Source organism: Danaus plexippus, chromosome 11, assembly GCF_018135715.1.
Source record: "Danaus plexippus chromosome 11, MEX_DaPlex, whole genome shotgun sequence".
NCBI lineage: Eukaryota > Metazoa > Arthropoda > Insecta > Lepidoptera > Nymphalidae > Danaus > Danaus plexippus.
The window spans coordinates 998,164-1,015,588 of NC_083544.1; the positions used below are offsets into that span (position 1 = coordinate 998,164).

General features: G+C 28.9%; 1 protein-coding gene across 3 annotated transcripts in view; it reads left to right on the forward strand.

Moving 5' to 3' along the window:
- The window catches only part of LOC116765657 (glutamate receptor-interacting protein 1), a 144,731-nt gene extending 129,909 nt beyond the window's left edge, over positions 1-14,822 (forward strand). For 2 of the 3 annotated variants that reach the window (XM_061521996.1, XM_032655220.2), the window contains 15 exons: positions 3,929-4,138; positions 4,699-4,943; positions 5,039-5,331; positions 5,542-5,717; positions 5,996-6,097; positions 6,185-6,341; positions 7,878-8,104; positions 8,683-8,828; positions 8,968-9,322; positions 9,514-9,669; positions 10,085-10,213; positions 10,517-11,032; positions 11,287-11,486; positions 11,697-11,804; positions 12,949-14,822. In XM_061521996.1, coding sequence (XP_061377980.1) covers positions 3,929-4,138; positions 4,699-4,943; positions 5,039-5,331; positions 5,542-5,717; positions 5,996-6,097; positions 6,185-6,341; positions 7,878-8,104; positions 8,683-8,828; positions 8,968-9,322; positions 9,514-9,669; positions 10,085-10,213; positions 10,517-11,032; positions 11,287-11,486; positions 11,697-11,804; positions 12,949-13,020 — 3,092 coding nt within the window. In that variant the 3' untranslated portion in view covers positions 13,021-14,822. Of the gene's footprint in view, positions 1-3,928; positions 4,139-4,698; positions 4,944-5,038; positions 5,332-5,541; positions 5,718-5,995; positions 6,098-6,184; positions 6,342-7,877; positions 8,105-8,682; positions 8,829-8,967; positions 9,323-9,513; positions 9,670-10,084; positions 10,214-10,514; positions 11,033-11,286; positions 11,487-11,696; positions 11,805-12,948 lie in introns of all 3 variants that reach the window. The other variant, XM_061521997.1, reaches the window with a different exon arrangement.
- The last annotated feature ends 2,603 nt before the right edge of the window (positions 14,823-17,425 follow it).

Below are 17,425 nucleotides of genomic sequence, written 5' to 3' on the forward strand. Positions count from 1 at the left end.
TAGAATTTTAGATATCGATAAAAATATTACGATAAAATATTCTTATTTTTTGTATCAGACAAACAAAAAAATATCTGAATGAATACTACTAATTCTTCTACATGTGTAAATAAATTACCTTTTTTCAGTATGATATGGCATAGCACAAATGTATATAGTCATAGATAATTTAAAGACAGAACAAATTTCAAATAAACGTTAACAACAGTGGGACTTAATACTACATTTAAGTATTCTAGTGTCGTTTGATAAATTACTTACAGTGCTTCATGAGTTATCTTTAATTCAAGAGTTCTCTCGTCGAATTAGGTACAGAGCAGTACGACTACGGATTATAATATTTAACTCTAATTCTTTAAATGTAAATTTTCAAGACGACGTGGCATCAAATTAAATTGATTAAACGAATGAAAAGGAATTCTTGATATAGAGTATATTTGTGTAACACTATTTACAAGTGCAATACTTTTATCATTGTTATTTTTACGTGTATGTTTTTTGAGATTCAATATTAAATTAATTTAGAAAATAAAACTCACACAATAATTTAAAGCAATGAAAACCTAAATACGTTATGAATTATTTTATTGATATAAAATTCTTTATTTATTTTAATTGTACTTTTTTCTCATTATTGTAATATTGATAATAAAAGTAATTATCATTTAAAAACACCATAGCTTGAATTTTGAAATTTAAGCCATCAATATATTATATGCCATCATTAGTAATTATCTTAATCAAATTAGTGGTTCTGCAATAACGGAAAATTTCACTAATGAACCTAACAATATTTTAACTAAATATGGCTTTCAGCCTAGCCCATTGTGTACAGTTTGTTTGAATTTATTGATGGTTCATTTAAATTTATTATATAAGCTTTATACCTAATATTATTGTTTTGCATAGTAAAGGTCAGCATATTATTCATTTAAAATACTTCGCATAAACATTCATTTTCTTCGAATTTTGATTTGAAGAAAACTAATTAAGGAATGAAACAGAAGGAGATATTACAGTAAGTAAAATAAAACTACGAATACTTCGCAGATATGTACCAACCCTTAGTTGATTTCTGTAACAATTTTTTCAATTTGATTTATAATTTATTCCGAGACTATCAACATAGTTTCTATTTAGTTTTTAAACATTAACATTACATACTTGCAACTTCAATTTATTGTTTTAAATCTGATAAAATTATAGTTTTGACATGTAAATTTTTGAACATATTTAAGTAGATGTAAATGAAAAATAAATATCGGTAAGTACGAGTATATAAACGGCTATCGTATATATTTGAGTATTACTTTTAAATCATGCTTAAAATAGAGCCAGTGCTTTAAAGTCGTTCGGATCCAAAAGGATACTGCAAAGTGGATCTGTTGAATTAAAGATAGTTCCCGTATTTTAACGAACAACGTAGACAAGAGAACAAGTATTTATATTACAATTGCGGATGGAAAGTCTCTACATTTCAAAGACACTTTTTTCTCCCACATTTCATTTATAATGCGTAATTGTATCACATAAGTATATTCCCTTTATAATATTCTTGTCTTAAGTCTGTTCTGGTCAAAAGCTTTTCTAAAGCATCTGTCGGTGCAAAAACGTGCTTAGCACTAATGCATTTTAATATAAAATTGCAAGCATTTTCTTGTCTGTTTGTTTTTTCCTCTGTGACAAAACTTTTAAACTTGTGCTATATTTTTGCCTTTGTCCATTATTATTTTTGGTATAAATTGAACTAATGTTTATTCTATGCCTGATATTTTTATGCAACGTAGCACCTCTAAGAATAAGTCGAAATTTAAGAGCTACATTTTAAATTTACCTCAAATAATGCATTCATAAAATTGACACCCGAAAAATTATATAAAAAATTATCTAATTCTTAAATGTTCATACCACCACTTATTTTATATAACATATTTTTTAAATACAAATTTTCCACTTGAATTTTCCGGTTATTATTTTTATACTTCATGTTTGTTGTTGTCAAATCTATCAGTTTGGAGGCTTAAACTGTACCGCCTATAATCGACCGAACGGCAATCAATGCATCGTCGTTTCACATGGAAATGCTGGAAGTGACCTGAATATTTTAAGATGCATGTCAGATACCGTTTGTTGTGTAAATCAGAATGGCACTCTATCTTCCCATTGTGTGAGCTATTCTAGAATCTTACATTATAAGAGCATTGATATGGATATTTTGCACGTGATGTGAATGGAATAGAAATATTCAAAAAGTGTGAAGTAGACTACCTAAGTACTATTGAATTTCTTGTTTTGTTATAAAAAGTTATAATGTTTCATGTGAGCAATAAATAAATTAGTGTATTTTAAGATGATTGCTTGAAAATATAACCATTTGTTCCTAAGTTAATTACCTGTAATATAACTCGTATTAATCTGAATTTAAACAATGATCTCTTTTAAGCATAATATTCATGAAATTCTCACGAATACATCTTTTTTCATTTCCTTTGCACATTTATACATTTGAAAGAACATTTCGACAAAGCAACATTGGTACTACATTTTATTTGTAGACAGCGGCAGTTTGCGGTTGAAACTGCTTCATGCATCCAACGACAAAGTCATTTGGTTCGCATCCAAGGCTAGTTCTGAATGTTATGGCATCATAATATCAGTGATTGCCTTTGTATAACAGGCAATGGATAATAAACAAGCCATTGCTTCCATATATCGGTCGCAAAAGATGATGTCATACATACCAGATATCCTTTTTGGAATACATTTAGTAATAACTTCATTTACAATATAGCCTGAAATTTACAATGGTGCATTGTGTTTGAAAACGTTGAATATTGTAACTGTTTTAGGCATTTTATTTAATATTTCAAATTAATCACATAAAGAACGGTATTTTTTTTTTTTTGTAAATATTACTAATTTATTCTATAACATCTCCCCTGCTTCAACTAGGCCCTTTCATTTAAAACAGATTTACATGATAAAATTTTCATTCAACCATTATTTTGACCTTAACCAAAAAATATCAATATTACATCCTCCACAATTTTTCGACAAATATAAAGATAATGAATAGCTATTTCAGCGGCTCATTTACAACTAATTATAATTCGTTTATAAGGTAATTAATTTTGAAACTGTAATTACTCATTTTATCCTAAACCTGATACTACAAAAACTATGCTATGTAATTTATGTTAAAAACTAAGTGTAATCATTTTACTTTTATTGTAAATAGCATCCTTTACGATAACACGAACGACTAACTTATGTCTTTATATATTATAAATCTACAAGAGTAAAATATAATACAAAAAAATATATGTTTCCAATTTCTGCGTATTATATAAAAGACATAAATACTATGCAACGTTTTTCTTTCCTTAAGCTGTCAAATGTTTTAACGAATTTTTGGTGAATACTTGATAATAACTTATTAAAAAAATATGTACTTTGAGAAAAAATCTTAAAATATAATCATTATAAGATTTTCTCATTGTCTACAGTAATAGTAAAATAAGGTATTAGGCGTGGAGTATAACTAGTTATAAAATTAATTGCTACCAACCCCATTCATGGTTTGAATTAATTAACACCTTATATATTTAGACATTCTGGCATTTGCTTTAGTTTATAATTGATGTCTTAGTTTATGCTAACATAATATAATTGTTTCTATAATGATAGTTACATAAATTATGTTAGTGTATTAATTTGCTAAGCATTAATTGACATTACGAAAATAACCTAAGTGAGGATAAAATTAAACCATTACTAAGTCTCAGTTATGCTTCGGTTCGTATAGTTTTTAGATACCTTAAATTATTAACTACAACTTTCTATTCAAAATATGATTTTAGTCAATTAATAGACTTATTTCACAATATTTACAGTTCAATAATTTAACAAGTACTTTTTTTGTTCTTAGGTCGTTCCGAGCCGGGCGTAGTTCCATCAATAGTTGGGTTCACGAAAGACTCGGTAGCAAATGATTCGGATCGATTAGCTCCAGGTGATAGAATATGTAGTGTTAATGGTATCTCAACAGCAAGATTAACTAATGATGAAGTACTGAGGTTGTTAGATAATGTGGAAGAAAGGGCATCGTTGGAAGTAGAATACTATATGCCAAACTATGGTAAGTATCAATAGTCGAAATATAATGTTTTTATGGAAAGAACCGTAAATCCTATATATATTTTATAAAATCCAAATCTGTCTCTTGAATTTTTGACTATACATTTCAACCACAAATTTTATATTTAATTATTAAGGTTTTAAAAAAACAAAACCCAAACAAAAAAATCGTATCGCAAAATAAATGTAATTTTAAACATTATATTTATATTGTATCATTATATCTGTTTGAAATTAAAAAGAAGAGGCTCTCGACAAACGAATTATAAAAATAAAAGGTTATGTAAACATCCAGTCAAAAGTTAAAAACCGAGAAACAAATCCTCACAAACACGTACACGAGTCAACTCACTCTTTATTCTTATTGACTTTGAACATAAAGTAGGAATTGTGTCCTACGTTATTGACTTTCACTTGTTCGTTTTATCCCAACAGTGCAAATTATGTTAAAATTTTTACTTCATCCATTTCTATTAAATAGGAAACTTGTTAATTGACTAACGACAATTAAACTTTAATAAATTTTTTTATTTTAAGATTACTAAAAAATTTCTCCTTTAGCTTCACAGAGTTCTCTTTATATTACAACCAAGCTAGCAGAGGTACCGGTTGAAAAAATAAATGGCTCTCTGGGAGTAACAATACGAGGTGGTTTACCCGAAAACTCATCGTCTAGTGCTGATTTAGTTTTAAACAGCAGGTCTCTAGATGCATTACCTTTAGTCGTCACTCATATTAGGCCAGGTGGTGCTGCCTATAATACGTCTAGGATAAAACCTGGCGATAGGCTTTTAAAAGTCGACCATGTAAGTTTCGCACCGAATAATACTACATATTCTCAAACAAATTTAAAAATTTTGTCAGTTTATATCAAAATATGTTTTTTAACATCTCTTTTCAGATCTCTTTAACAAATAAAACACTATCAGAAGTTCATCATATACTCCAAAGTTGTCCTCAAGTGACGAGTCTTACAATTGAATACGATGTGTCGATAATGGAATCGGTTAAATTAGCAACCGGACCTCTACTAATTGAAATCGAGAGACCGTGTAATGAGGATTTAGGGTTATTTTTAAGCAATCAAAGATACTCTGACGATGTTTATAGTTCTGGATCTGATACTTATCAAAGAGTTGGAACTAGCAATGCTATTTACATAGACAGTATCCTTCCAGCTAGTATCAGTGATCGGTAAGTCCTGAAAAAAAGAAAAATCTTTTTGTAACAGGAAATTTCTATTAAAAAAGTGCAACATTTTATAACTTTCATATAAATGTGTGGTGACTCAAATAGTTTTTGATTTCTATTTAAAAAAAAATGAATGAATATTTAAGAATATATGAAGTAAGCCTATTATTTCATACTTGATTTTTATTACCTAAATTGTCTTATAATTTTTAGATGTGGTGCATTACATCCTGGAGATCAGCTCCTCGCATTTGATGACCACGTTATAGATGGTAACAACTACACAGCAGAGGAGGTTATGTGCTATCTTGAAAACTGCGAGGCTGGTTTTACAAGATTACATATTGCCCCACGACACATACTGAGCCACGGCGGAAGATTTACTAGAGGTAACAATAATCAATGAATCTAAAACAAAGGTTTGGTTTTTTATTTTGTTATTAATACATATCTTTAGTCATGAATCGTATTTTTATTCACATAAATGAATTAACATTAAAGTGTTTGTTTTAAAACAAACTACGAATCCACAGTACATTATTTCTTTACAATAATCTTGCTTGAATTACCGTGTTTTCGTATTTGAATTATTAAATTATTGTTACATCGGCCGTGATATAATTAATTCATACTTCAAATGTATATTAATTCTTATATTTTTTGTTAGATAATTCAATGTCGGGTTCATCAACTTTAAATCCTAAAAAGCATCGGCAATGGAATTATCGACAGAGCTCCATGCCTAAATTAGGTCCACAAGAAGATTACGGTACATTGCACAGACTATTTTTAATAAATTATAATTACGTATGTCATATCATTATTAAAACAAAAAAATATAATTCTATTGAAACAGATGGTCAGCAGAATTACATGAGTTTGGGCATGTGTCGTAGTGAATCGTTGAATATACAACTGGAAGTGCCTCCAGGACAAACCAGCGGTTTGGCAGTTCATGATGAAAACGGTCTCTTAATTATATCACACGTTGCCACACAGTCACCGGCGTATCGGTAAGTTGAATTATTTGTTATACCTTCTGTTTTTAATTGAGATTTTTTCAAGCTGATAACAAAATTTATATATTTCGTTTAGGGCACGATATTTCGATGTGTTTTTCTTCAATTATTATTAAGAAATTCTATGTTTTCGTTGTATTTTATAGACACTAGTAGATAGCATAACTTTGTCTGAAGATTCGTTACGATAACAGTATAAAATTTATATTGCTATTTGTAATAATTATATTATTATTGATCTGTTCCATATAAAGCTCATTTATTATTAAACATATCTTTAAATACACTTCCATATTTATAAAATTGGTGCGATTAATATGTTCTTTATGAAAATTATCATTTTCTTCATGTTTTTCTACATATAATAATTAATATAAAAAAAAATTCACCACTCTTTGTGTCACACACGCATTATAAAATATTGCCTGTCATTTCTGTCTTGCGTTCAATTTTATTTTCTATAGAATATTTTCATTTCATGTTTTTTTTATAAAAACATTTATTTTTGGTTACAATTTCTTACTTTTAACCTTGCCACAATATAAAGCTAGTGAAAGTGAAAGTTGTGATAGTAATGCCGTTAATATGTTATATTTTAAACATTATAATTATATTAAAAGAGATTTACATAGTTGTTGATGTTTGATTAGTCCAATGCAATTTTATTGCTTTTTTATTGCATATAAATAAGCTAAGTAACATGTTTAAAGGGCGGGCTTAACATTTTTAAGTTCTGTTCCAACTCAAACATATGGCGTACGTAGTGTTATGATAGTAATATAATTATTAATTATTGCAACAAGTAATCGAGAAAATTATATAAGAGAATTATATACATATTCTCAGGCAACACCAAATGATTACTAAGAGGTTTGCTTGCATATGTATGTATATTTATTATTTCTTTAATATCACTCAATTAATAAGGATATTAAAAATAATTAGATAACGAGATTTACAACTTAATTCTTATGTTAAATACTTTCTATATAATTATTTAAGAATATGTAGATATACTTACTTTCAAATAACACTAATGCACAGGCAATATGTATGTGAATAATTAAGGTATGTAATCTTTACTTTGATTTGGATCTTCAAATCACAAATTATGGCGACAGATGTTTAGGACAATTGGAGAAACAAGATGCGGCTATTCAAACTAAAATAAATTGTTTACGTAGGCTAAGTTTAAGGATTTTGTGTGATTTAATTATATTGTTGAAATCTTAAAATAGTTTTAACGTGGTAAACATAACAGGTCAGGTTTTTTAAATTATTGATATAGATTGAAATTGTAATCCAAAGAATATTAGGGTGGCTTAAATCTCACTTTCATGGCCACATTTCTTCATGGCTATATTTATTTCATAGTAAACTTTACTTTAATATGTAAAACTATCACATGCCTGAAGCGATTGAAAAGAATAATTTTGTTAAAAAATTCTATGTTTTCTTAAAGTATGGTATAAAATTGACATTGATTGAAGCTAGTTTAAATTCATTTACTAACAGCTTTTTGTTTTTTAGAACCGGCTGCTTACAAGTTAGAGACCGAGTAATGTCTATTAATGGTCACGAGAATCTCACTTGTGATGTAGCCAATGAGATATTACAGAGGAGAAACGACTCTCACAATCCTAAATACCTCACCCTTAATATTGAATTCAGTATGCCTAATGCTATTGAAGCTTCAAGTGGAGTGTTTAACGTTAAGCTCGCCAAAACGTCAGCAGGTCTCGGCGTAACAATAACAGGTATTTATTGAACTGTTAATTAATATGATTTTTTTTATATTTGAATTCGAAACAAATCAATTCATATCACCGTAGGTTATTATAATATAGTTTGATTGATGCGATTTACTCCCATGCACGCATTGTTCCGCGCATTGGAGTATGTTAATAAGACCTTTATATTACAGTTACAAATAATTATTTGAATATTTTTCGATTACATATTATTAAAAATTGAATTAATTTATATATATCAGTCAAATAGAAATATTGGGTGTCCCAAAATTAACGCAAGATTATCTTTAATCAAAATTAACGCAATCTTGCGTTAATTTTGGGACACCCTATATAAGCTTATTTTGTAAAAAAAAAATTAGACTTGTAACAAACACTATGATATAATGTGGATTGTTCAAAGTATTGTTAGCAAAAAACACTTATAACACTACAAAGAAGTACGTGAGCTTTATTCTGATTCAAAAAAAGGATCAATTGAATTTGTTTTTATAGATAAGATCAACGATTTTACCCAAAGAATACTACTATTTCTTGTCATCTTAGTTACTATGAAATTTTTGCAATTTTTAATTTTTTTTTAGGCTGCAAACAGAAGTTGCTTACTAATGAAGAACCCATGGTAATATCAGATATCAAGCCAGGATCTGTTGCTCACCGAAGCGGCGCTTTGGCACCAGGGGACCAACTTCTCGCCATAAACGGACAGCCTTTACATAACCTGTCCCTGGTAATTAATATTAATTTATATATAATAAAGTATATCTTAAGATTTAAAATTAATTTTATCACCTTAATCCTTTTCAATTTATTATATTCATTAAAATATTACAGCAGGAAAACCAAATTCATTGACATAATTTTTTTAGGACACAGCCTTCAACATACTTCAGAATTCACCAGAAGACATAATAACTTTGAAAATACGAAAGCGTGATCTAACGGAAGACTGGTCCAATATTCACAAACATAACGCAAAATTGACATTACAGAGCTTCAGTAACATTGAAACAAAGGCTGTCGTTCATAGCGGGGAAGATTCAGGTCACCATACGGGTAGTCCCAACAATAGTGCCAAAGATAGTGAAAGAAGTCACGGCAGTGATAATGGAACTGTAGTTTTTATGGTTGAGTTGATAAGACAAGAAAACGGTCCCCTAGGACTTACGATAGCGGGAAGTGAAGACGTCACACAGGCCATCTTATTAAGTGGTTTGGTTGAAGGTTGATACAATTTTTTTTTTATTACTAATAGACTGCCATTACATACTAAATATCATAGAAATACATACATATTGTTCAATTTGAATTAAAGTTAAAAATGAATGTTTATATCACTATAATAAATATTAGATTATTGAGAACAATATATTAAGCTTATGATTAAACGTCAGCGCAAACGATATTCTTTTCAGGTGGACTAGCTGAAAAATGTGGGAAATTGTCAGTCGGGGACGAATTACTGAGTATTAATGGAGAAAGCGTGTTGAATAAACCATTATCGGAGGCCATTAAACTATTACAACAGAGCGGGAAACGCGTTCAACTACAAATGTGTAGAAAAATAACTGGTCAGAACTATGAGTATTATAATAGTTATGAATTAGCTGTACACAATTATTGACTGTAAATTTTAATCAGCTTTTTAATACGATTTTTAAATTAGTTACTTGTTTATTACGATAATAATTATATCAAAACATACATCAAATTTAAAATATATTGATAATTAATTTATTAGCGATGGTAACTTGAATTCGTCGATAAGCCGTAATAATATGTATTAATTGCAATATTATACAATGATAAATTTATAGATAATCAACTTTGTCTAACTTTTATCTAACGACTAATAAACAGTCGCTAGTTATTGTGAAATAAAAGATACTCTTTCGATTAAAGTGCAATAGGAATTGAAACCCAATATGATTTCAATAATAAAAGTTGAACAACTTAAAATATATGTTTAAAAAATATTACTTGTAGGTTCCCTTGACTGTGCTGAATCTAGTGTACGGGATTCCAGTCATTCCACATCCAGTCCAGGGCTCTCAAACGACAGCGCTGTTGAATCCTGGGATCAAAACACGCCAGTTAGAGTTAGTGCTAATTGCGGTAAGATATAATCGTGCAAAGAATTTAAAAAAATATATGAAAAATTTCTACCAAATTGGTCTCTTTTAGAATAAACATTTATTAAAAGGTCATAAAACTTAAAATTCTGCTAATTTTCCTAGACAAATGTAAAATTTCACCTCATAAAATATTCCATTATAACGTAAGAAGCAAAAATAAAAATATTGAGCGATGTACAATTACTGAAGTTATGAATACTTAAACAATCTTGCCGAAAAAAAAGTATACGAACCTTTTACAAATATTTCACAGACCTTTTTTTTCTACTTTTCAATTTTACAGGTAATTCCGAAGTAATAGAATATGCGGTTCCCGACAAGAGCCGAATAATAGATAAGCAGCCCTACTCACCGACAGATGAGGATAAACTTTTAGCTTGTAGTTTCAATTCAACAACTCCGTACACGGTGCACGATTTGCCTCTCCCGAATTATTCACTCAATAATTCTCTGAAGACCTTCCACTACGAAAATACATGTATCATTCCAGAGAACACTTTGAAAAATAAACAGAATATAACAAGAGAAGATGATGTTCAACAAATTGAAATTCTGACAAGCAACATGAAAGACTGTCAGTTACATAATATGGAAAAAAGTTCGTGTAAATGTGATTATGTACAAATGGGACCTTATGGTATCGTGTCACCAAAAAATAGACGCCCAAATTGGGACAGCGATTACTTGAGTAATGGTATTTACACTGTCACAACTCCACAGAAGTCACCCTTAAAGCCAAATGTTCCCGGCCCCAGTTTTCAGTTTACAACAAGTCCTATTTATGAAAACGACGTACCCAGTAAGTAATCATTAATGCCAATAAAATAAACTTCTCTATTAGACACAACATTTGTTGAAGTAAATAAATTTAAGCTGAGGTAAATATTAAGGTTAAAGTAAATATTTTATAAAAGTTAAACATCAGAAAGTTGATGTCTGTCTTTCTTGTCCATGGTTAATATTGAACCTGCCATTTGATCTTCTAGTAAATAAGTCATTTATAAATATTGTATTTGCTGAAGTTTTTCGATTTGAAGCAATTTCCTCTTGCAGGTATTTATGGTAGTGAAACTCTTTCACCAGCTCGAGGTTCTGTCCATCACGTAATTTTATATAAGGACGCAATTTATGATGACTATGGATTCTCTGTATCCGATGGGTTGTATGAAAGAGGAGTGTATATTAATCGTATAAGGAAGGGAGGGCCGGCTGATATAGTAGGGCTGTTGAGACCCTACGACAGAATTTTACAGGTACGTGAACAAACCACCTATACAACTGATTAAAATACTGACATATGTGATACTAAACAGTAAAAATAAAAAACAGTCATTAATGCTCAAAATATTTATTGTTTAGTTGAAATATTTATGTGAAAATTAATTAATTTAAATATATGTATAAATTATATACACTTAGGAACCATAATAAATAGCAGTGTGTTTTAATAAATGAAAATTCAGGTGAACGGCACAAGAACTGTGGACTACGACTGCTGTCTTACAGTGCCTTTGATAGCAGCAGCCGGAGATAGGTTGGAAATTGTTGTCCAAAGGAATGTTACATCTAGAGTAAGTAAAATTTTAATTGATTTTATAACAATTTTAAAGCAAGAAATCAATTCATTAATCTTTTTTTTCAATTCATTCAAAATTAATTCAAATATTTTTAATCAACAGTATTGAATGAGTTATAAATTTTGTTTTAATACACGTTTTCTTATCCCACTTTAAGTATTTCAATTATACATTAAGGATTTGATATGAAACACCTGTTTTACTTGTATGTTATATTATTCCACTGGTTTATATTAATTATAGTTTTAACCCGAGTTTCAGATTAGAATTATTTGTATAATTTTTAAATGATTTATTAACAAAAAAACAATAAAAATCGCTTTTTTACGTCAACAAAAAAAAATATATGTGAAAACGGTGTTAACCGGGGGTACAGTTTCCACTCGTGATTTACTTTTCATACATCGAAGTGAAACGCGAATCTAAATAGAGCATATTACCGCAAAACACACCGATAATACTTTAATACATACGTATTATTTGAAATGTTAAAAATATAAGTCACGAAAGAGCGCTGAACGGCAACAAAATACGACTCCTTTTTTAATGTACCAGATCATTTCTTACGAGCTTAGGAACGAACCTTTTCCGTGCGAGTGGTTTCAACGAATTTTCCCTTAGGGTTCTCATTTTCGACCTCTTCCAATAAATGTGGGATATTAACGTTCTTTTGATATGTAAGAACTTTTTATGGATATCGAAAGAATTTTCTGCAACATTAAAATAATACTGGCGGTTGGCGAGGAATTTTCTTTTTATTTTGCCAAAAAATGGTAAAGATAAGGAGTTATTATTAAAGATATCGGCATTTGAGCAAAGTATTTTATTTGAAATTTATTTAAAATAGATAATATTTTAATAGGAATTGAATAAATAGTATGTCATCATGAAATTATTAGCAGATGTAGATATATTTTTCTGTATTTTACGGTTTCTTATTCATTTGCTATTTATTGATATACATGTATATCCATCCTTTCTACTTTAATAAAATTTAAATGTTTATTGATATGAATGTAATATATATTTCTAAATATAATGCATTTATGTATATATAATAAGGATTTCATCGCGACCGCTACTTAAAAGTTGGTGATTCGATAAACATATAAGATTACTTTCCTATTTATTGTTACAGGATCTCAAAAACCAGAGACATGAAGACAGTTCAAGCCCTAGTGAAAGTAGTATCGTGACTAAGACCATATAGTGCATAACCCGCCTTTAGTGAAAAGACACAAAAAAGTGCTAAAGGTTACGTTACATTTGTCATTTTATATTATAAGTACTTTCAAATGCCTACGCATTTTGGATTATAGTGAAACTAAGATACTTACAAGCGAAAAAACTATATGATTTGCACAAATACATAACATAGGCCAATGGATACGCCAAAGATATTGTATACAACTGTATACATTTGAAGTGACGGGGAAGAAAATAGCGCTTAGTCTCAAAGTTTTTAGAAAAGGTAATAAACACGGACTAATATGATGAAATATATCTGTAATATTATGTAAAGAACTCTCAAAATCAATTTATTGAAAATCGACACGTTCAGTTGGGAGATTCGGATATTCTAACCTCTTCCTTGAACATCCCATTTTCCTTTATCCGTTCCTATACTCACCTGTCCCACGGGGTAATAATGTCAGTACATCCAATTGGTTTCACGTGGCATATTCCCAAAAGTGATGACAACGTTCGATAATAAACACAAAGGATTTGGTTATTCAGTTGAACCTAAGAAATAGCAACATCGAAATCAAGGCTTACAAAGTTTTTAACAAGTTTTTTACATTAAATATATAGATGTAGATAACAGAAGAATTTTTAAAAATTTTCGTTACATTAAAAAAGTGAAGAAAAAATAAAAAAAATATATACAATCAGCTTTAAGTTTAACTGGAACTACTTTATACTGTTAAATTCGTTTTTCATTTCGTAAAATAGCCACAAGTTTGTTAAATTTTAGCTAGAATGAAATTTTATGTAATTTAGTTATTTTTGATCATGCACAAAACTATAAATATTTTGTGTATCATTATATCGCTGTTAGTATAAATGATTGTAATTCGGCTAATTTTTATGTCAACTCGATTACATAGCAATCATATAAACTAACCTAGTACTTACTGTGAGTAAAATTGTTAAGGTATGCTGATATTGTTACAAAAATGTACATAACGATTTATTAGTTAAATTGTGTAGCGTTACTGTTGTTGACAGACTGATAGTTATTGTAAAACAGTAGATAAGCAAAATGAAATTTACGTAATACGACAAAAATATTAATATTGTGTAATATGTATTACAGAATGTCTTATGTAAGATTTTGGACTATTAATAATGCTTTGTACCTTTGTAAGTTTAATCATTGTCGCTGAAATCAGATGAAAATAAGACGAATGCTATAGAGAGTAAAATTTAGATACTTTCTTTAAAAAAATGCAAAAAATACACAGAAGTGTAATTTAACATAATTTTGTATTCTGGGTAATAATGAATGCTTGTTCAAATTATGTCATGGGAACGACTAAATTTCAAAATGAAATAATATGTCATTACCTTTAATCAAAAAATATACAGTTAGAACATGTACTAATTTTTATTCAGCCATTTTACCGTGGGTAAATGGGCTTAAAGTTACTGCTATTTTTGTCATAATAATAAAAACTTAAATGACCTTGGTCTAATAAAGTATACACATTTTTGTACATTTAAAATCATCTATAACAATTTTTTTTTTTATGTAAACATATTTCTTTTTTTACACTATATAGCAAAAACAAAGAATTATATTGCTTTAAGAGCTTTGTACTTAATTGAATGATATTATGAACACATGTTATGTGATTTGGATATTGTAATTCACCGATAACATGTAGATAATTTTACATTTTATTTTTATACTCCTTAAATAAGAATAATTTATAATTGTCAATTAATGTTTAACTAAAAATAAATAGAATAAAGCATAGCTCCATTCAATTTAATAAAATATGTGTGACATTTTTGAAGTTTTATTCAGTTTTGGAAGAATATTGATAAGTAAAAAATAACCTTTAGAATCAAACCGTACTTATAGCTTGTTTGTTTTCTTGATATACATGTGACAAGAGAACTGTTTATATTTTGTCATAGCCATAAAGTAACCATATAGCCATATATTAACATAGTTACATACTTGTATTTTCAAATACCATATCTATCAAAAATAGTTTTACCTATTATAAATCTGACAAGTGTTATTTATTTTTAAACCACAAATTTTCAATAACATCTCTCAAATTAAGTAAAGAAATTTCGCTCCTTGTGTTCCTCATTTATCTTTTTCTTATTTCTATACGAGGACAACATGTCTACATAAAGCCTACAGCATTCCTCAGTGTGATGTGAGGCGTATTAATTAATTCTATAGCACCAAAATTTAAAAGGATAATCTATTGAATTTGTCAATACGATGCTGCAAATAAAAAAAAAATCTTAAACGGAGGAACACAATATACTGAAATATATCACCTCAAAACATTGAAAGACCTGAGTAGAACTCTTACGAAGCTTTCTTCTGTATAAAACTATTATCTCACCATTAAAAGTGATACTAACTCATTTTGTGACTCTGCTATTCATGAAGGTCGTAATAAATTTATAGAATGACACCAGCTTTAACAGCAGTAACATAGACTTATAATATCAAAATATCGTATACGGAAATTAGGCTTAATTATGTAAACGAATTTTCAAGTATTTTTTTAACATTCAAAGAACTCATTGATTTTTTTATATATGCTAATGACGATATATTTAACAATATTCCTTATTCCCAAATTGTATTTTACTATATTTTTAAAGGATCATTATAGGTCAGTGATGTTTCTAAAATTTTATTATTAAGTACATTGAAGTGTGAATTATGTTTGTTGTTTTGCTACAGTAACGATTCATTTACACTTAATTTTTTTTTCTGAATTCTTGATAAAGTAGTTCAATAATTAGTCCGTAAACTTTTCCGTTCAGATTTAGAACTTTATATAATAAAGCTTTTAGTAAAACAAATAAAGTTAAAAATATTTAAATGAGAGACACTAATTATAATGCACAAAGTTGGTTCTTTTACGCCTTCTCCTATATATTACCTGCATCACTGTGGCTTTGTATGTTTTTGTTTATTTTTTCAGCTATTTTACATTTACTCGTGCATAAATAAATAAACTTACTTATCAAAGCTGTTTCAAATAATCAATAAATATTTAGATAGAAGAATTAATGATGGAAAAAGCATAAAAGAGCTTTCGTCTCATTCGATGAGGAATTTTTTAAGTGTGAATATTCTTACTATTTTTACTTTTATGGTAATAATATTTAGAGTGACAACTTCGTTTTCTATTTTAATATGTTTACAATTATTCGAAAAATAAAATTGAATTATTGTTGTTGCCTAAAAAGCCTCGCGCACTATTGTGTTTAGAACTTTATCAATATTTTAAAATATTTGTAACAGATGATCTTTTTGTACTTAAAGCCAGATGTATGATTTGTTCCATTTCAAAAATAATATTTGGTTTATCAATATTTTACTAAAATTTTTAAGATCTGAAATGTTTAAAGTCTTGTGGTGCATAATAACGGAGAAATACTGTGCATCGTTAACCAAGATTTGATTTTTGTTTAGAAAAAATTATGATCTTTATTACTTTCGATATTTTTATTTTGTATAAAAAAACACATTTAAATTCGGAACTAAATATATTTGGAATGTCCTCAGAAAATATTCTGGGTGACCCCAAAGTAAAACATTATCTCAATGTATTTTTTTTTACGTGAAAGTCGACAAACTACCAGACGGCCTACTTGATGGGCAGTAGTCACTGTCGCCCATGGACATCCGCCACACCGCTGTTGCGAAAGCATTGCCAACTTTGGTTGTTGAGGAAGAGGGAGGGGTGGGAATAAGGAAATGGCAAGAAAGTGTGGAAACAAGGAACCGGCCCTCTTACTCATCGGACAAAACGCAGCCATTAAAGACAACTTCACGGCGATCTTATGTGACGGGGTGGTACTGCCCCGGTCGAGCCAGTCCATGTTCAAGCTGTAGTTACTTGACCACAACTAGGCTCTACCACCTACTTAATGTATAAATTATAGTTTTTTTTTTAATACAAAAAACTATTGATTAAATGATTTGGAGCTACTGCAGAGGAATAAGCTATCAAAGAGTCTCTTAAATTTTTAAAATAAAAAGAAAACATGTTTGAAATAAGATAAATATTTGTTTCGATTCCTTTTTTTTTTTGCAACTAGAAAAAACTCCTGACATAAATATGTCAGCACAAAACAAACTAGTGCAGTGATCTGAAAGATAAATGCTAAAAAATAAACAGTAACACGAGGAGGTCGCTGGAAACGGCGGAGTTTGGTTTATTTAAACAATAATCGTTTGCTTAACTTAACCGCTTTATTTGTCGTGTATTCCGATCTGATTGAATTTACATAAAAGAATTAAATTAAAGTTTGTACATTCTTATTTGTATTTCGCAAAAAAATAAGTCGATTTAATGCGGTATAAGTTTTTACTAGTTCTGTTTGACATACAATTTGTCCACACAAAACGA